The 21,284-nt window shown below is 46.0% G+C and overlaps 1 protein-coding gene across 3 annotated transcripts in view; it reads right to left on the bottom strand.

Annotated features, from left to right (window-relative positions):
- The window catches only part of PNKP (Polynucleotide kinase 3'-phosphatase), a 45,301-nt gene that overhangs the window by 19,344 nt on the left and 4,673 nt on the right, over positions 1-21,284 (bottom strand). For all 3 annotated transcript variants that reach the window (XM_065444163.1, XM_065444162.1, XM_065444161.1), the window contains one exon: positions 20,626-20,912. In XM_065444163.1, the coding sequence (XP_065300235.1) occupies positions 20,626-20,912 (287 nt within the window). The remainder of the gene's footprint in view (positions 1-20,625; positions 20,913-21,284) is intronic.

The raw sequence follows: 21,284 nt of genomic DNA, 5'->3' as shown, positions 1-21,284 counted from the left end.
AAAACAGATAAATATATTTGAACACTGATGGGCCTCTAATAAAGCATGTGCAATGGCACAGAGTTAAGCCCACAGCAAATTCATGACTTGCCTATACTCTGCCTCACAATAATCTGACACTCGAGTGGATGGTATGTGACATGCTCTGATGAAGGCTTCGGACTGTGCTCATAAAAAATGTACACCCTTTAGGGTATGATATTGTCCCACAATGACAATCATCAATTCAAGTGCATTTCCTTTTTTAAGTACTGCGCCACCAACCACCCAGTGGCATACGTGCATCGATTTGACATTATTAAAGAAAGCGTTTGGCAGTTGCGAGTGAAATAATGACCTCCGATCAAGACAATAAATGTACGTGCGTACCTTTTGTCACGATGACCACCCATCAAGACAATAAATGAGTTCATACCTTTGTTCAAAATTCTGTGTCACCTCTGTGTCGTGTGCTAAACAGCTTCACTGGTCATCCACTTTCACAGAGTGGAATGGCTAATTTTTTTGTACTACAAAAGAGTGCCACCTAGAGTACCTCTCATGGAAAGCTTTCTCATAATAATTTTATAACAGCGTGCTATATTAAAGAGATACAAGTGGTTATGCATTACACTTCTCTTGAACTGCTGCGTTCCTCCTCAACTCATATTTCATGCAGCCATGGCTACGTCCCACCTCCTAGGGCACAACATTTTGCAGTGACGCAAGTGTCGGCTACTTAGGAATGATTTGAACTGAGTGTGTTCCCGCATCTCTTTCTGATGCAGTTTTTTTCATTACTGTGGTGATGGTAGCCTTAAAATGAAGTTTATATGCAGCGCTGCACTACTTCAGCATGCTGCCACTCACTGGAGCTTACTCCCTATACAATCGTATAGTCTAAAAACATGAGTGCTGCTTTACCAGTGTTCTCGAGGTATTGTTAACTCCAGAATCCATTACTTGCGCTGGTAACACTGTCCAAATAAACAAAGATGGCTACGACATCCAGGTTCATAGTGGCTCTTTTGCTTGGTGCTGTCATGTTTCTCGTCTGTGGTGTAAATCGAGATGTTTCATAGAAGCGAAAAAGGTCCTTGCTGTCAATGACCTTATTTTGATCTGTCTTGAGGCTTTCAGTGACGAAACCTCGGAAATATTTGCGCTGCACATGCCAATGTCCGCCCTGCCTGGCGAGTCCTCTTTAAGGACAAAGCGAGCCGGAGGTCAAAAAAAGGGAACTGTTTGTGCGTAGCAGGCCTCTTAAAGGTGCAAGTACTTGTTTGCGGCACTGCTACACTCACTGCTACAGGTACAACACTTGATTGTTTTTTACCTTCATATAAACAACTCTGTACTGCAACTTATGTTGCAGTATATCAAATAGCATCCCACAATTTATAGACAGTAACGTCTGTCCTGCGCTCCAAAGTTAAATACCGTTGTTGTGCACTGATAAAACGATGCTAAAAACTGTTAAGTTACCTAGACAATGTGTCTTGGGATAAAAACAAATGAGAGTTCAGTTTGTGAGTCGGAGTGCCTCTTTAGTTAGCGGATACGTTTGATAAGGTAGTCTGCATGTGATGCATGCAGTATGCAGGTTCAAGGTAGTGTCCAGGCTTGGGAACACAGCAGACACCAGTCACCCATAGGAATTCTCAAACCCCAGCGAAATGCAAGAAGTAAATAACAACCAATCGGAACAAGCTGCATTTCTTCCAACAGGTTTCTGAAACTTAGTGAGGGTTTTCTTTTGAGCACTGTCACTAGTATTAGTGTAAATGCATGACTTGAGAATCAATCAAACCAGTTGTAATGGAATTTAGCTGTGTGCATAGAGTCTGAGAGCAAACTAGCGGTGCTGTGGTGAGGTCAAATGCTCCAAATCTGGAACAGGCACTGTTTGCAGTTGCTTCTAAGTTTCTTGTGAGCAAATATACTGACAACTCACCGCGCTGAATGAGCAAACAGCACCTTCTACTTACACCGTTAAACTAAAGCATGCTATCAAAACAATATGTCGCTTTGCAGCATAAAGAGTGTCATGACCAACTTGAGACCATCCGAGCTAGTTATTGTTCCAGGCACCGATCCCCCAGACACAAGTACATTAGCAAGAATATTCCTACTGCTTAAGGCACTGGTAACACTAATGCATGGACAGAAAACTAAAAAAAACCAAATGAAGCTTAGAGTACATCACTACTTTAATAAAGTGCCTGCCCAAACAAGGTACACTCCGCGATTTGAAATGCCGGCTACATATTTGAAATATATAAAAAGAAAACAAGGTCCTACTTGCTGGGAATAAAGAAGTCCGAAGTAAAGTGTTTCGAACAAACCAGCACAGTATCAGTCACCTTTTCTCAATGCATAAAATTCTTATCCATGTCAGCCTCCGATGCACGTCATTTGCTTTCTTAGGGAAACTATGAAATCATACAGTGCTATCTTTCTACCGCGAAGATATGCATAATAATACAAGCAAAATTCTTTCAACATCCATCTTTTTTTCTTTTTCGGGCTTGTGTGCGGCGGCATCCTAACGCTTTGAGAACTATAAGCAATGTTGCAGTGCACACTGTAATGTGAGCAGCTGAGGCTGAACCTAGATCGACTGGTTCGTGATGCAGCCGTTAGGGGGCAAGCATTTAGTTGGAGTCGCAAATAGCATTGGCACCATTCATGTTTCTACCCTCCAAGTCTCACTGGCAACTGTCGCCAGTGCACTACTATTAACCTATGTTACGTTTTGCTCACCCCTCCCCATTCTTCATGCCGCCTCATACATTTAACATAGAGCCCAGCTTTTCGGATGGGACTCTTGATTCTGTTCCTTTTTTTTTTTTTGAAGGCATGCAAAAATTGACATGTGCAGAAAACAGCCGCAACAGACGACCCACATTCTCAGGTGGAAGAGTATGCATCATTCGCTTGAAAGAATGTCACTGTTTGTAGCATTTGTGTTTTTAATATTACACGCACACAATTTACTTTGTATGCAATAATATTTAAATGAAGCTTAGTGGAGTGATATGCTTGAACTATTCCCAATGACGTCACATGGAAAGCCAACGAGATTACTTGCCTGAGTGACATCAGTCACCCGTTATACTTAAAATGAGCAGAGGGGGTAAAATTTTGGGAAGGGATCGCACTTTGAATGGACGAAATGAGAGGTCTTAAATGTTTTTAATTACAGGGTTCCCACAGAACAATTAAAGTTGGCCCTTAACATTCACAAGGACCTTTTCGACCATATTAATGTGTTCGTGGACAACCACCAAAATCATTTCATGGTTCTTTCAAATGAAGGAAATGCTCACGGGATTGATGATTATTGTTGCGGGACAAATTTAAACCCTAAAGGATGTACTAACTTTTTACAGTGCGAGCTTGAAAGAGTTCAATGCTGAGCAAATGACAATTTGAAGCACAATGAAAAGAGGGGGGCAGAGAAAATGTGGCATGAACATGGAAATTTGTACAAATATGCTCTTGTTTGGCAGGCAACAGTTGTAGCTTCTAATCCAGTGCCACATTATTGTGAAACAGGGTTTAGTATTGCATGCTCAATTTTACCAGTCTACCATTAATCGGGTGCGTAGTCAGAAGGGGGGGGGGGTGGCTTATGGGGCTGCAGCCCCCCCCCCCCTCGCACCCTGAAATTTTTTCGTGCTGTTGTGCGCCGCCGACCAAAACAACCCCCGGTGCCGGAAATCATGCTGGATTTTGTCTAGAACGCCCTTTTCACGCTCAAAAAGACATTTCAGCGCGAACATTGTGAAATTGGGCTGGATTTCGTGCCGACACCCGTGCACTGGGAGTCGCACAATGCAAGGAGCCCCATCCAAGCAGGAAGTTTCAAGGGTGTTTTGATGGTGAGCGGGCTCGACGTGGTATCTCGCGAAAGCCGCCGAATCTACGTAGCACATGGATTTCAATTCTGAAACTTTATGGGCATAAAATTCTCATAAACTTTTGATGCGAAAGGTGCATTGACATTTGCAAAGTTATGCTTTAGATTTTCAACTCCGGAACTTTGTGGGTTTAATGTTGTTATAAACATTTGACGCCAAAGGTGCACTGACTTTCCTAAAGTAGTACATAGGATCATACAACGAGACAAGCCAAATCAACACACTATCCGAAGAGTTGACAAAGCATGCAGTGAGGTCCGATGAGAGGAAGCGTTGTGGTGGTTCATTTGTGCCGTTATGTCACAGAAAAGAATATCAACATTTTTTTCACGTGCGCCAGAGCATTCATGTCAAGACACTAAAGCCAGCAGAGGCAACTACGGTCTTATTTATTTTTCTACTTTGACTTTTATTCGCAAGGGCACATTGAGCCTCCTCTTCTTTTTTTTTTTTTTGTTCTTGCTACCCGCGGCCTGCCGAAACCAGCCAGAGCGCATGAGTTTTTCTCGTGTTGCCCCGACCACTGCGTGGCGCCCTTCAATGCACATTCGTTTTTCTCTGGCCGAGTGGATTTTTTGCCTGACAGAGTTTTGGTCGCTTTCTGGCTAGCAGACGAGAAAAAGAAACAATGGTCGCTCGCTGCCATCACTGTGGGAACTCGATGGATTGCAAGGCATTCGCTTGAGTGCAAACTCTCTGGAAAGCCTTGTCTCGCCAGTGTAGGATACCGAGCAGTATGCCTATGGTTCTTTGCAGACCAAGCGTGTCACGTTTTCTTCAATACTCCTTTTGTTGCCACATTAGGTGCCCAAAGTAGGCATTCAATTATGGCCAACATGCTTTCCTTGCATTTTTTTTCATTTCCAGGCCACTGCCCCACAAAAGAAAAAAAAGGCATTGTTGCAGTGCAGCAAATTGTCGCATGGTGAAAGTTCAATTTTATTGCTTCTTTTGCGGAAAATAATGGGCCATGGGATGCTTCAGTTGCCGGTCACTCTTATTATATTATTGCGATAGCAATTATATGGACACTCTAGGTGCATTCCTGCCATCGCCGTTGCCCTCATTTTCCGTATAAGTCCAAGGGTGATAACATCGTGACCATGCGCCGCCTGCTGTATGTGTGAGTGAAAGTGTAAGGGGGCATGGGTGAGCCGACAATGGTGGCTCAGTCTTGTGTGCGCAAGGGAGAAAAGCAGGGAGGAAATATGCCGCCTCCTGTCAAGCGCAATACATCAGGGAGAGTGGAGCGAGGGGGGGGGTGAGGCTGTGATCTGTGAATCTGTTGTTGCGCAAGATGTTTATATGCCTTGTTTGATGCATTATATACAGTGACTTCTTCTTAGATACCTAGATTTATTGGAGACTTATAAGTATATTTACATATCTTGTTGCGAGGTATTGTGTATACATGCTGTGTGTGAAGTTTGTTTCCAGTGACACTTTTTTGCCTTTTATCAAGCTGCATCTTCGCATTTGTATATTCCCCATTGTATATTCACATTTCTAATGCACGAGGGCGAGTCAAATGAAAGTGGGCCAACCCACTCTGCCCAACAATGGTTCGGTTCATTGTGTGCGAGGCATGCACATTGCACAGAGTCATCTCTCATTTACAAAAGTGACACGCAGGTGTGAGGATAGATAAAGGTTCTTTAAAGGGCCCCTTACCTGGTCTGGCCATTTTGAGCTGACAAGCGCAGAGCATACATTGCGCGATAACGATCGTGTCTGCAAAGTATTGCATTGCTACGCACCGCGGAAAGATCTGAAATTTCAAACCAAACGCCGTTTTCCCTGCTCCTCGCGGCCGCTGCGCTCTAAGCCAGAGGATGATGCACTCGGGTACCTGCGTGACGTCACTCAAGGTGACACGTGACTTCAAGAATCATTCAAGACAACATCTGTTATCTGTGTGATCTGTTGCTTGAATTGACAAATTGAAGTTTAGAGAAATAATAAAACACACAAACGGAATGTCTGCATTGTAGCGTTCCTAGTTAAAGGACACAGTAGACGTAAAGCATTGCTATGGAACTGGCGTCCATCTCGTCTACATTTATTCCTCACTTCTCTCTTCTCCTCCTCTGTCCCCCCTGTTCCCGCGCTTCTTCATCTTCTATTCGAAGGCTCATACCGCTTCACCCTTCCAGGTTTGTTTTGCTAACCCCTCCTGGGGTAATACTTGAAAACGTTTCCAATCGAAGCACATTCAACTGAGCCCCGTTCACAAATGTACCACACAGTCTTCAATATTCCTTTCTGAGTGGCTGTCTTTGTCACAGAGTAAGGACCATAAAATTTGGCACTGGATTCTCTTACTTCTTTCCTAACTAGAATGAGGTCGGTGACTTGAATGTCTGGGATATCTGAGCAATGTCTCTTGTCAAAATTTTTTTTCATTCGTTTACGGTACCTCTCCACCTGTGATTTTTGTTTCCTCTCCTCGACGATCTTGAGATTTTCTAACAGCCCCAGTTTATGGTCCGCCTGAAGAATAGGGGTCTCTCCTGAAGAAGCGAACTGCGGGCTGCATCCCAAGCCACTGGTGTAGGAGCGATTGTGATGTCTTACAGCTGCTTCTAAAAAGCATTTCCATCTACCAGGGAAACTATCGTACATCCTGATGTGTTGTTTCACATCTCGTATAGCACGCTCTGCAAGCCCATTCGCCGCGGGATGGTATGGCGCACAGAATTTGATTGATATATTGTGGTCTCGAGCCCCTCTTGCTAGTTTTTCACTCTTGAACGCTGGACCGTTGTCACATATGATCTTCCTGGTTGTCCTAAACATATCCCGTTGGAGGAGTGCGATGACACTATTCGCATCTTCTTTTCCTGCCCGTGCCGCGACCATCCTGGTGCACTCATCTATGGCCAGAAGAAAAGCTTGCGTTTTTTGGACTCCTCGTTTTTATTTAGCTCGGCAAAATCCAGGTGTATAACTTCAAAAGAGACGTTCGAGTGGCAAGGTATTATCATGGCATCCGTAGGCTGCTTATATTTCACTTTGTTGACTTGACTAATGTGGCATGAACGAACATATTGATTGACGTCTTCTTTCATGTGAGGCCACGTAAATCTCTTGACTAGTTTGTTGTAGGTGCGCCAAAATCCGTTGTGTCCTTCAGATTCTGGGCTTTCGTGGTACAAATAAAGCACCCTGGGAACCAGTGTTGGCGGGACTTGATAGCGACCTGCCATAAAAATTAATTGTTCAGTGCCTTCTCACAATTTTACTTCATTGATTTCTTCCGATTGTTCTTTGTTGGCCTGTATCATCAGTCTAGACAATGCATCTGCATTAGTCAAAAGGGGTCCAGGTCTGTGGGAGATGGTGAAATCAAACTGCTGCAAGTAGTTCACCCATCTGGCGATACGTCCCTTAGGTTGGGTCATATTCAAGAGATCAGTGAGTGCCTGGTGATCCGTGAACAAAGTAAACTTTGCACCTTCTAGGTACGTACGGAAGTACTGAATTGCTTTAAGGACAGCAAAAACTTCCTTTTCAGTAGTAGTGTAGTTGACTTCAGGTGGCTTGAGCGTGTAGCTGTAGTAGCCTACTACATGTCGCTTTTCTCGGCCGGATGCATCTGGACATTTCTGGTACAAGACTGCACCTGTTCCATAATGTGAGGCATCGGTATTCAGTTCAAAGGGTAAAGTGAAATCTGGTATGCGTAGAATAGGGTCAGCAGAGATTCTGTGCACCAGATCACGGTAGACTCTCTCACATTCCTCATCCCACTCAAATGGAACTTCTTTCTGTGTTAGCCACGTGAGGCATCTTGTTTTTATAGCAAAGTCTTTTATGAAAGGTCTGAAATGTCCTGCTAATCCCTAAAACACACGCAATGAGTGGACGTCATATGGTTTCACCAGTTGGGATATTCTCTCGACGGACTCTTGTTTCGTGCTTTTGGTAGTCCCATCAAATACTCTTCCAAGAAACACAACTTTTCTTTGAAAGAATGCACTTTTCTTAAAATTAACCTTGAGTTGTGCCAAGCTCAAGGCATTTAATACCTGAGAAAGGTGTTCCTGATGTTCAGCCTCTGTTTTGGAGAAGACGATAATATCGTCTATGTACACGTTGTAGGGGATGCGCGACTCTCGCGCGTCCCCTGATGTTTTTCACGCATGGCACGTCTCCTGTAATCCGGCTTCGCCGCGTGGCCTGCGTGATGCCCGCGGTGGTCGATGTGGTTGGGGCGCAGTGCGAGAGATGGCGCGAGTGTTGCGCTGCTAACGTCGCCGACAGGCGAGGTTACTTGGGCGCCGAAAGGAAGGCGCTTGCTCTCTTGGGTTTGAGATCAGCAAGTGGTGCGGACGTGCCGTGCCGCGCGTGCGCCGACCCATGCTTCTGCGAGACCGTCTCGCGTGGCCACTTTGGAATGCGCCACCGTTCTCGGGAAAGTACGCGCGAACGACCAGGCGTTGGGATCCAGCATGGGGCGAACATACTCGCTTGCTATGCGGTCGCGGTGAGTCGGACTTCTAGATTTGTCGCGCGCCCATCGGCATGTTTTGTGGATAGCAACTCGGCTAGCAGGCATTGATCTATGAAAGGTGCAATAAATGCCCTTGTGATTGTTTGCACTACTGTGTTGTTCCTTTGTCCCAAGAGCACGGAGGAGAACCCCACATCTGGCGCCCAACGTGGGGCTTTTGGGGCATCGGACGATAGTTTTAACAGTTTTGCTTCGTTCGAGACCTTTGTTTGAACCGAAGCGTAGGCCTAGCGTGAATTTTGATCGCTAGCGTCGGCGGCGTGCTTTCTTGAGCGAGGTGATGCTGGCTGTAGTGTGTTTGAACATGTCGACATGCTAAGCCTTTTCGCAAGTGTTTTTTTAATGACATTCGTTGGTACGAGAGCCACGTGGTCTGCATCCTGGGAGAGCGAGACTCAGCGCCCGCGGAGTATTGGCAGGCCTGAAGCAAGTGAGAACGGAAGCCTCGTGGGTGGTCCGAATTTCTTATGTAGATAGCTTCTTCTATCTCTTTGACTCTGATGAAGTCGCGGCTCTGGGAGCCGGGTGACCGCGGGCCACGGGTGCTACTACGGGCTGACTGGTATTGCGGCCTGGCACCGGGCGTTCCGACACCGTCCGGGACGGTGGGCGCCGTCAACCCGGATGCTGTGTGCACCGAGCGGCGTAGGACCACCTCACAGAGCTGACGTATCCTTGCGGCTGCCTGTTTTGCACTCATTTTGGGTGCTGTTTTTGGATGCCGGTTGTTGTCAGGGTAGCGACGCTTTGGGCCTAAGGCTTTACGAAGCTGCCTGACGCACGTGGAGCGACACAACCTGGTGGACCGTGGCGTTGAGGTGTTGCAAGTTGCTTCCCTCATTCTAGTTAGCCTCGCACGAATTGAAATTACTCGTTCGACTCAAGAAAGCGAGCTTCGTTCACGTGAACTTAGCATCTGAGTAGCTGCCCGATCTTTTGCTAGCCGAGTTGAACATCGTACCACGTGGGCGATGCGCATGCAGAATTTCTCACCCTTGCACTACTTTAGTGTTTGCCGAGTGTGTTGAGTGTACGCAGCGTGATTGCAGTCACCCCTGACTTGCTGTCACCTGCACATCGTCTGCGCTGCTGTCCCGGACTACGATCGAGTCAACCCGGGCGATGGTGATGCTGTGGCCAGTTCGGCGCAGCGACTTCGGCGGCCTCCTGTGTCCAGCTCACAAACCTCGGCGGCGGACAAAAGAGCCGGTGGTCACCGACAGCTACGGCGGCTCTTGCCAGCAGGGCGTGTCGGCGCGAGCGACGCTTGCTCGTACCGACTACTGTGTCGACGTCTCCGGAGTCCTGACCTGGAATCGTGCCGTCGAGTCTACAAAGCTGCTGCTGTGACCGGCGGACGCCAGCGGTGTACCCGGGGACAATGTCGGCTCGCATGTTATGGACAGCGTGTGGACATTTCCTCGGCGCGGCCAATGTTGCATGTACTACCTTGTTCGCGAAGCACGCGTTGATGTTAGAGCGTGTGACATGTTTCGCCAGAATGTGTAGTGATTTAAGGTTGGGGGGATGTGGGGATGCGCGACTCTCGCACGTCCCCTGATGTTTTTCCAGCATGGCACGTCTCCTGTAATCCGGCTTCGCCGCGTGGCCTGCGTGATGCCCGCGGCGGTCGATGTGGTTGGGGCGCAGTGCGAGAGATGGCGCGAGTGTTGCGCTCCTAATAAAGTCCCTTGATAATTTGAAAGTAGCGACACTCTTTGAACTCTGCCGCCGCCGCTCGACCTTCTCGCCCCTTGCGCATTCCCCCGCGGCAACCAGTTTTGCGCCCATTTTCCTGCACGACGATTGGTCTCCCTGTCGTTGCCCTTGGAAACGCGCGGATGTTGAATTTTGCTTGTTTTTCTTTTTCGTTTGCGCCATTTTCCTCCTGAGCACGGCTGGTTCGGCGCTTTAGCTCGGCGTAGCGAACGTTGTACGCTGTGTTTCTGGTCTGTGTGCTAGCGCTATGCCGGGCTGTTGCGCATATAACTGCAGCAAAAAGTCTGAAGATGGTTATGCCATTTTTATGATACCACAACGAAAGCGCGACGGCTTGCGTAGGAAGCAGTGGCGGCATTACATTGGCCGAAAGAACTTTGTTCCGACAAAGAACAGTGTTGTTTGCGAGCTGAGGAATCTTTCTTATAGCTCGTAGCAAAGCATCCCGTAATGCTGATTTTTTTTTTTCATTCTTCCGGCCTGCTCACCAGCGTTTTTGTTGCGGTTTTCCTCAGTATGCTTAATGTTCTGGGGCGGCTCCATCACTTCGCACGTCGCTAACTGTTGTTATTCAGTCGGAAGTGCAGTATTATTGATTCTGCTGCGCGTCCTGAAAAAAATTAGTGGCAAGTACACCCTTAGTATTGCAGGTGATGAGCGTTAACAAGTCAAAATTGAGTTTTTTCTTTAGTTTTAGGGCAAAAGCCTTTAGATCTTGTATGTTTCAAGGTCGCGTTGTAAACTGGAAGTACCATGTGACCCAAGGAAGGCCAGAGGGGACCAAAGCATGTTCACCCCTGAATAAGAGAATGATTACTCAAGTTAATGAATCATTAGTGGTTGACATAAGGTGGATTAGAGTGCATTACGATGGATTAAGGTGCATAAATAAAGATTAAGGTGCGCGGAGGAGGATTAAGAGGGATTATGGTGGATTAAGGTGGAGTGTTGATGAAAGGGCATTAAGACCGATTAGGGTGCATGAACAAGGATTAGGGAGGATTAAGGTGTATAAAGGAATGTTACGGTCGATTATTGTGCATTAAGGTCAATTAGGGTTGATAAAGGAGGATTAAGACGGATTATGATGGATTAGGGTTGATAAAGGAGGATTAAGACTGCGTAGGGTAGGCTAAGGTGCATTAGGGGCGATGTAGGATGATTAGGTTGTATTAAGGTGGATGAAGGAGCATTAAGGTGGATTAGGATGGATTAAGGTGAATCGGGATTCACTGATTATTAAGACCGATTAGTCTACCATAACTCTCCTAATGCACATTCATCGACCTCAATCCTCCATTCACTTTATTCCACCATAATCCACGAAAGTCATCCTTAATGCACCCTAATCCACCTTCATCGGCCTTAATCTACTCTAACCCTCCTTAATGCACTTTAATCCTCCTTAATCAACCGTAATGCTTCCTCAACTTTAATCCACCCTAGCCCACCATAATCCTCTTCAATGCGCCTTAATCCCTCTTAATCCACCCTTATCCTTCATGCACTTTAATTCACCATAATACACTATAATCGTCCTCAATGCTCATCAACGCACCTTCAACCACCCTAATTAACCTCATCGACCTTAATCCAACCTAGTCCTCCTTTATTCACCTTAATCCATCTTCATTCACCCTAATGCACATTCATTGACTTTAATCCTCCTTAATACACCCGAATTCATCTTAATCCAATCACTAATCAATCATTACTTTGCTAATCATTAGTCATCTCCTATATGCGGCTGCACATGCTTTGGTTCGCTTCCCGCCTTCCTACGGTCACATGATGTTTTCTGTAGCTCACAACGGGACCTTGAAACAGAGGTCTAAGGCTTTCGCTTAATAAGCCGCACACAAAGGGATGCGTCACAAGCAATGCTAGATCATACGCACGAAGTAAAGCATCTGATCATGTGGCAGAAAAATTGTCTGGAGTATAGAACTCGCCTCAAAGATCCCTTTAAATCAGTATACCCCGTTCATACGGCTTTAAAAAAAAACTGGCCTCCTCATAAACGTTGCCTCCAGCATTATCGATGCTGTTATTAGCATTTTCCAAATGTTCAATCCCACTGGGGCGCGCAACTGGCCCAAAACACGCCTCCATAGAATACTGCGGCCCGTCCGCGGGAGCCCAGGAGGAATAGCGCGCCGTGCGCAGCCGGCGGGCGAGGAGAATCGAGGAGGAAAGCGCCGTGAGGAGGAGAGTGTCGCTACTTTCAAATGATCAAGGGGCTTTAGCTGCTAACGCCGCCGACAGGCGAGGTTACTTGGGCGCCGAAAGGAAGGCGCTTGCTCTCTTGGGTTCGAGATCGTCAAGCGGTGCGGACGTGTCGCGCGTGCGCCGACCCATGCTTCTGCGAGACCGTCTCACGTGGCCACCTTGGAATGCGCCACCGTTCGCGTGAAAGTACGCGCGAACGACCAGGCGTTGGGATCCAGCATGGGGTGAACATACTCGCTTGCTATGCGGTCGCGGCGAGTCGGACTTCTAGATTTGTCGCGCGCCCATCGGCATGTTTTGTGGATAGCAACTCGGCTAGCAGGCATTGATCTATGAAAGGTGCAATAAATGCCCTTGTGATTGTTTGCACCACTGTGTTGTCGTTCCTTTGTCCCAAGAGCACGGAGGAGAACCCCACAGCCTTTGCAATTGTGTTGGGGTGATTGCACGGTGGCTTTGGCACAGTCTTGGATCGTCTTTGCAACGTTTGAACTATTTTATCCAACGCTTCACAGTGGCCAGTGAAATGCAATGGTCAACATACACGGCATCCATACGGCGACTGATTTCTTTTTGGGAAACATCTTCAGCTGCCAAAAACCTCACAACACCACGCTGTTAAACTTTTGGAGTGTCCTTTATGCCACGAAACCAAGTTCAACCCAGTGTACAAGAGCATTAAAGGGCCCCTCACCAGGCCGCATGGCAAATTTTGGTTATATTCTGGAAGCTGTTACGTGTCCTCTAAAGAGTGCACTGCCACAAAAATTTTTCAAGTCAGCTCATTAATAGCCGAGAGAAATATTTAAGTGCCGCCAACCCATGATTTCAGGAGGTAAGCTCCACTGCATAGTGCGACTCTACACTCGCCTCGTCTAGCCTCCACCAGCGAAATTCCTTCCCTGCGTTCCCCCATGCCGGACCTCATGACAAATACGTCATGGGCCTCGCCTTCACTTTTTTTTTCTCCTAGCTTTTTTTTTCAGCACCTCGCACTTTTGCTGGTGGTGTTGCGCGCGAGCTGTTATCATTTCACGAAGTGCACGATTTTGCGCGTTGTGCACAATGACAGATGACTAGCGCTATAATTCAGTGCTACATGAATACTGAGGCAGAACAAGTGGATCGCACAACATGATCACGTGTTGGAATACGGTAGAAAATAATGGCATAGTTTCGGTGCCTGCGCACGCCACCGCACGACCATGGGAACAAGCAGATTAAGCGGAAGTACATCTCTTGCTTCGGTGCGAAGTAAAACAAAAAAATACGTATGAAGCAGTATGAGCCTTCGAATAGAAGATGAAGAAGCGCGGGAACCGGGGGGACAGAGAAAGAGAAGTGAGGAATAAATGTAGACGAGATGGACGCCAGTTCCACAGCAATGCTTTACGTCTACTGTGTCCTTTAACTAGGAGCGCTACAATATTTTGGTGCAGCCGACAACTGACTCCAACATGTGGGTGACATTCTTCCTCGAGGAGACCTCCACAGAGAAGATCATCTTTTCGAGATACCAAGCTCAACACGAACCAGCGGTGGAACTATCTCGCGAACTAAACTCAGCAGAACTCGTGAACCTGGTTTTAGAGAAGGCTTCCATAGACATTGCTGAACTACGTCGGAAGAATGCGGTGAAAGTGAACTTGCGTCTGGTGATCTTCGACGAATTAGTTCTTCAACCGATGCGTCGAAAGGACTCTGGATCACGGTCTTCGACAGAAGAGGTGAGCCTCGTTTTGAAAGCTCTTCAGCTACAACAAGAACAGATGGCGCAACAAAACCAACTGGTGACGTCACTTATAAGCTCTCTAAACGCTGAGAAGCCGGCGACTAATTTTGTAGAACCCGATGCGTTCAACAGCATGTCTTCAAGCCCAGAAAGTTGGCTTGAATTCTATGAATATGCCGCTGGGAAGAACAAATGGCACTCTAATGAGGACAAGATTACCAACATGCGTAGTTATTTAAGAGGTGTTGCACGGAAGTGGTACGATCTGCACATTATTGAAGATGTTGGCAACTCTTGGAACCAGTGGAAGGAAAAATTCTTGACGACATTCCGAAGCAACCCAGTGCAAAGATGAGAAGCCGCGCTTAATTTCGAATTCAAGCAGGGCTCCCCCTTCGAGCATTTTTTTGAAAAACGCCGCCTTTTAAAGCTGGCCGTGCCTATGCTTCCTCCTTCTGCCATAGTAGCACTAATAATGCACGGATTGCCCGCAGAAGTCTTGAAGCTAGTGCAAGCACGATCACCTAAAACTATAGATGGGCTCCTGGAGTGCCTTCACGACATAACATCTACTTCAGAAGAAAATATAACCGCTGGCTCAAGTAGTCGCTTCAGACGGACTGGCGCGGATTGGTCAAGCCGTAATCCGCGAGAACCGAGCCGCCTTGCAGGCAGTACAGAGAACTTGGGTTGGCGTGCTCCCAGAGGTCGAGTGAATAACGTCAACAACGACCCTGCCCCCTACTTTCAGACGCTCAAGAATCTCCGACGACAAAAAACTATTAAACAAGGGTGATCAGTCCGACCCGATGACCACAATTGAGACTGTTTATTTAACTTGCTCTAGCCTACTTCACATTCCTGTCAAAGTGGGAAATAGACATATGATGGCTTTGGTTGACAGCGGTGCTTCTGTGTCTATAATAAATGCCAAGCTGGTAGATTCAAGTCACCTGCGTAGTGGAAGAGTACTACAGGTGCAAGGGTACGATGGAAAAGCGACAATGCATAATCAGTGGGCCTCAGTAAACATCGAGTTCCAAGGTCATGAAATAGAGAGTGAAGTACTGGTGATAACGGGGGTGACGTACGACTTTCTGCTATCCAGACCAGATATAAAGAAACTAAAAATCAACGTATACTGGCACGATGCAGTTTTAATGGAAGGACTATCAAGGGAAGAGACACAGCAAGATAGAAAAGATAACCTGCGAATTGTCAAGTACGTGGAGGATATTGCAACGACCTACCCTGAACTGGTGTTCATAGGAAGCTATCCACAAGCGATGAAGTCGCACAAGGTGCCTTTCGAACTAACTAACAAGACCGTCATCCGAAAATCACCTTATAACATGTCAAGAGAACACAAGATATGGTTGAAGAAAGAATTGCAGGAGATGCTAGACGCCGATATAATCCGGCCTTCGGTGTCACCCTTCGCTTCTCCCATAAGTATTACGCCGAAAGAAGATGGAACTTTCAGACTGCACAGTTACAGGGTTCTCAATCGCCAGACAGAACTTATACCATTTCCCATGCCGAAGATAGACACGATTATAGATGAGACAGGTGGTTGCTGGAGTTTTTCACGCATTGACTTGTGCAAAGGTTTCTGGCAGATCCCGCTAACCGAAGAAACAAAAATGTACACTGCTTTTATCACGCCCTTCGATCTGTACGAGTATAACTGGCTTCTTTTCGGCTGGAAGAACTCGCCAGCATGGTTCCAGAAGCTTATGAACGAAGTCCTGAAGCCTTTCCTAGGTGTCTTTTTTAACATTGTGGGGAGCACACGCGCCCATCTTCCCCCGCGCCGTCGCGTCGAGAGCCGGCATAGACAAGGGAGAGGCGCACTATGCCCTCTCCCGATTCTCCCTCGCTCTCGCGACACGCGCGCGCCCTTCCTTCCCGACTTGCGGGCGGGTAGCTGATGGGCGAGGAGGTCATTCCCCTTGCCCAGGGAAAAAGGTACAAAACAGCGCGACCGGGAGAGACCCTCTCACTATGAGGCCGGACCCCTAACCTGCCGGACTGGAGTACCTCCCGGACTGGAGTACCTGCCGCAACCTGTGAGTGACCACGTCGCCTGACTATCCCGGGCAACGAGGCCAGCCTATTTACTACTATTACTGAGAGGACGTCCCTCTGCGAGTGTTCGCTATTGCTAATAGCAATAAACGTTATTACTGTAGATACCGCTGGTTGCCTTATTTGTTCGAACCTGGCGTAGCCGCGATTCCCACACTACGGGTTGGGAGTACCATGAAGCGACTGCGTGGGGCTAGATCCGGAGCTCGCCTTCAGCCCTAGCCGCACGCAGAGTGGAACCCCCACAAGGCTGATTGGACAAGAACGGAGGATAAGCATCGATGAATTGGCGGGGCGTGTGAAAATCAATCACAGTTTGGGTCATACTATAATTCATGAACACCTCGGTTATTGGATCTTCTGTGCGCAATGGATGCCTAAGATTTTGAACCATCGGCAGAAGATGGAGAGGTTTGGTGCTGCCTTGATTCATCTAATCCGGTATCACAATGAGGGTACAACTTTTTGTCTGCAATTGGGACCAGGGATGAATCATTGTGCCACTACTACGAGCCTGAAATGCGACGGCAAAGCTTACAGTGGAAACGTTTGAATTCACCACCCCCAAGGAAAGCAAAGGCTGTCATTTTCGCTGGAAAGGTGTTGTTGACTTTTTTTTGGGTTGTCAGTGGCCATTTGGTAAACCTGGAGAGACTATCAATCTTTTCTGATATTGTAAAAAGTCACATCAGCTGCGTGTCTCAATCAAGAACAAACGACGTGGAAAATTGAGAAATGGAGTCATCTTGTTCCACGACAATGCCCATCCCCACGACGCTGATGTGGTTAACACAAAGCTGGCAAATGTGGTTAACACAAAACTGGCAAAGTTCAAGCGGGAAACGTTGCAATATCCATCATACAGCCCAAACCTGTGTCCCTGTGACTTCCACATTTTGGAGCATTTGAAAAAAAAACAGCTCAAGGGAACCAGATTCGTGTCGGATGATGACGTGAAAGAGTCAGTTACAGACTTTTTGAAGCAGCAACCCAAGGAGTTTTGCGAGACGGGAATCACGCGACTTGTTAGTCCATAAGACAAATGTCTAAACGCTCATGGATACTACTTTCAAGTAAAGTATGCCGTTAGTCATATATTAGCATTGATTCACGTTCATTTGATTCGCCCTCACATATTTTGCAGAACTCCTGCTTTCTATATGTGCTCTCTGTTGCGACTATAATTTCAGTGCAATTACTCACAATACACGACCGATGACAGCAGCTCCTGCGCAACACATTTTAACAAAGGACAGCATCATTGAGATTTTCCCCTGGTCGTTGTATATGTACAAAAATGTAAACAAGGGTCTTGAATGACACAGAGAGAGAGAGCGAGAGACGCAAATGAGAGAAAGGCAGGGAGGTTAACAAACAGTATTTGTCCTGAACTTGTTCATTTCATGGCCTTTACATTTTTTTATATCAGCGGCATGCACTGCTTTGCTGGTTTCGAACTGATATAATTCTAAAGTTCATGTAATATTTTCTTTATCTATTAAATAGACAGAAAACATGGAAGCACTGATACAAGTTATTTCGAGCGCAAGTTTTTAGACATACAAGTATATTCTTTTTTGAAGAAATACATATTTCACTTGTCTTCACGATGCGTAGCGTTCAAGAATTCCTTTGCAGCATCTTTTGCAATGGCAATGCAGTTATTGATAATGCATTTGATCCCTCGACAAATTCTATAAGGAGGAGGCCGAGCTGCTGTGTGATGGAAGTCAAAACCTCACATTTGCCAAGTACTTTGAAGCTTGGTGCAAGACCCTTTTCAAGAACTTAAGCACAGCTCTTCCACACTGCCCAGCCTTTTTGATTATACGAGTGGACTGAAATCCACTTGAAATTAATGTTATTTTTTGGTGCAACAGAAGACACACAAGAAGGACACACAAAAAGAGCACCACTAGCAAGTGATTTGACAATCGCAGGGACAGATACATCAGAGGGTTAAATTTTCTACATGCATGCAACAACATGAGAATTTGTTGCGACAGTATGCACTTTCTTTACTTGTCTCAAGTTACCAAGTGATCCTCAAACTCTAACTTTGTGGATTATGGAGTAATAGATGTATAACTAACATTTGCTGGTCCTCCTTTCCTGATATGATATGCTTACATAAGGTCATGTGCTGTTTTGTCAACACTTCTGCCCAGAACCATTACACACAAGAAGCATGGCTCACACAAGCAGACTTTGTAGTATGAGTTAAGTTGCCCATGCATTGTAGTTAAACTGTTTGAATGCTCCTTCAGTCAGCCATATATGCATATAATTGTTCCAAGTTGTTCAGGGCAGAGAAAACTACAGAGGCATCATATTTAGTAGCCACCTGCTTTGAGTTATGGCTAATCCAGCAGAAATATGGTACCGCCTCAGATTAGTGGCATCTTTTCGTTTCCATCTGGTTTACCAGCCCAGCCCTTGTCAAGCTACACTTCACTTTCAGAGAAGTGATTCAGTCGTGGCGTGCATGATCAACTGCGAGAAGCCCATTTCTAAGAGATAACTGATGCAACTAACTAGCCTGCATCATGTGAAAACATAAGTCCCATAGTGACAACTCAATGCAAAGTGAAGCAATGTCATGTTTCACTACCTCTGGGTGTGCCAAGTCATATTGGAGCAATTTCTTAGCATTGTTATGATTGACCTGGCGGGTGTGAGAGACATTCAGGCGTACGTTCCCATGACAAGATGGCTTGCCTCGTCTCAGAAAAGGTTTTACGGTAAGCCTGGACATCAACTGGTCAAGTGTGAGAAGTGTTCAAGTGGGTGTCCCAATTGTCAACATAATTTCCCTCTTCTCCGAAACAGCGTCACCACTTTTATTCCCCAAGCTGACACAAAGGGATGGACGAAGAGAAGACAACAGAGCCTGACGTCGACGACAGTGCCTGACGAAAGCACTAATGCTTCCACAGGCTCCCCGGGAAAACATCTACAACCACAAGACCGCAAGGGGTAATTAAGGCCGTCTTGGCCCCCGTATAATTGACCTGTCAAGTGTGAGAAGGGTTCAGGCGGACGTCCCCATGTTGACATAATTGCCCTCTTCTCCGAAATGGCGTCACCCCTTTTATTCCCTGAGCTGACACAAAGGGAAGGAAGGACGAAGGAAAGAAAACTTGAAGGACAGGAAGTCGGTGGCGGCCGAACCTACTTCCACAGGCTCCTGAAGAAGACGATGACCACAAGACCGCAAGGGGTTATTTAAGGCCGTCCTGGCCCCCGTGTTAATTAGAACTGCTCGAGACTCAGATGAGAGTCACAACCATGTACCAATGAAGTGAACACAATCTTTCCTACTTTTTTTCATCATCACTATGCTCGGCTTCGTCATCGTTTCCTGATTCTTGTGGTGAAAACCCACCTCACCCAGTTGAGATCGTAACAGCATGCAGCGAATACACAAAGCACACATGCTGAGGCAAAAGCTTTAGGTTAAGATCTTAGAAACTGCAATGAATTGTTAATTTGGAAGCTCATGGGTACATATGACCTGATTACATTCCTGTTTGTTACATTTTCTCAGCTCTTGTACTCTGATAAACCAGTCCCGTTTAATTCCCACAGGGTCATGTGTATCAGCTTCTCATTTGCTGTTTCCCTTCACAGTTACGTTAAAAAGCTGCAATGGCACACGACCAATGCGGCATCATCTGTCAGTGGCGCTTACACTAACCGGCGCTGTCGTGACCTTCAATACCTTGTGCAGTTACATCTACATACACACCTGCACAGAAATTAAATATAAAAAAACCTGCAAGAGGCTAATATTATTGAAGATTTGACACAGGTGCCAAATGGAAATCCCAAGCTTAATTGAATGTGATTCAAGGATACAATTGCTAAAAACAAGTGTTTAACATTAAATCTAACGGCCAAGCAGCAATATCAAGCTTTACTTAGTGGGTTTTCAATAGTTTGTTTGCTTTCTGTAAAGTTCAATTAAAGTTTTGTGTGAAGGTAGCTTTTTGGCCTCATCTGTATTACTGTCACAAGTAGTACTGGGGGTTGCGTGTTCCTGAATCATGCATTCTTTTCCTGTGATTCCTTAAGAAACTTGTCAGTGGGGTTCTATGGTAAATGACAGGTTTTATGCATATAACCTGAAATCTGCTAAAATCAAATTGTCAGTATCTTGGAATTGCAATGCACACTGATACTCTAAATGAATTTAAAAATCACCAACAAATCTAAGCAGTGGCGTAGCCAGATATTTTATTCAGGGGGGGAATGGTGGCTGCATCCTTGTTTTTTCTTGCTTAGTGTTTGTTTTCGTGCCTTTTTAAACATGAATCCATTCCAATTTACCTAGCTTGCAGTCATTCTGCAATAATGTTTAGTAGGCCACACTAACTAGACCAAGAACAAGTCCATGTGAAATTTCTTACAAAACTACTGACACCATGCGCAAGTACACTCACCTCCAACATAAAAGGACTCCTTCAAATTGATGGGAATACCTCCATTTCCATGAGACTCCAGGTGCTGCCATATTCCTGGTGCTGGTTTGCGATAGAAGCCATGGCCAATAGACACATACACTTGGGCTGGCACAGCCAACGTCTTTAAGACATGCTCCACCTTGCTCTTGAAGTCAACTTCATGACTGTGGCTCTTAGAAAGACCCCTCTGGTTGGTAATGATAACAATCTTGTAACCCTCTCTTACAAGACTATGTAGGCGTGCCTCAGTTTCTGACAATAGTATCCTGAAAGAAAAAGTTGTGAACTTGATCTCTGTGTATACTGCAGTTTTTCCATGAGAAACAAGTCAGCCTAAGAATGCTTCACATAGAATAACGAATTTCCTGATATCAGAGGAAATAGTTTACATGAAACTGACATGACATTAAAAAAAGATAACCCAGTACACCTAGCCAAAGTTTGAAAAAAGAGCTCTAGCATCATTTCAAAATGTATTCCACATTCATATCACTGAGATTATACTGCACTGGGCTTAATTTCTTGAACTGCATGCACTGTGAGCTGATGAAAATGTCACAATAGTCAGTAGCATGTAGCCATGACATGATTGTGCATGCCTGCCAAGGAAGCCATACATGAAGTAGACTCTAGCAGAA

The sequence above is a fragment of the Dermacentor albipictus genome, chromosome 1, assembly GCF_038994185.2.
Source record: "Dermacentor albipictus isolate Rhodes 1998 colony chromosome 1, USDA_Dalb.pri_finalv2, whole genome shotgun sequence".
NCBI classification, from domain to species: domain Eukaryota; kingdom Metazoa; phylum Arthropoda; class Arachnida; order Ixodida; family Ixodidae; genus Dermacentor; species Dermacentor albipictus.
This window is presented reverse-complemented; position numbering and strand designations above follow the sequence as displayed.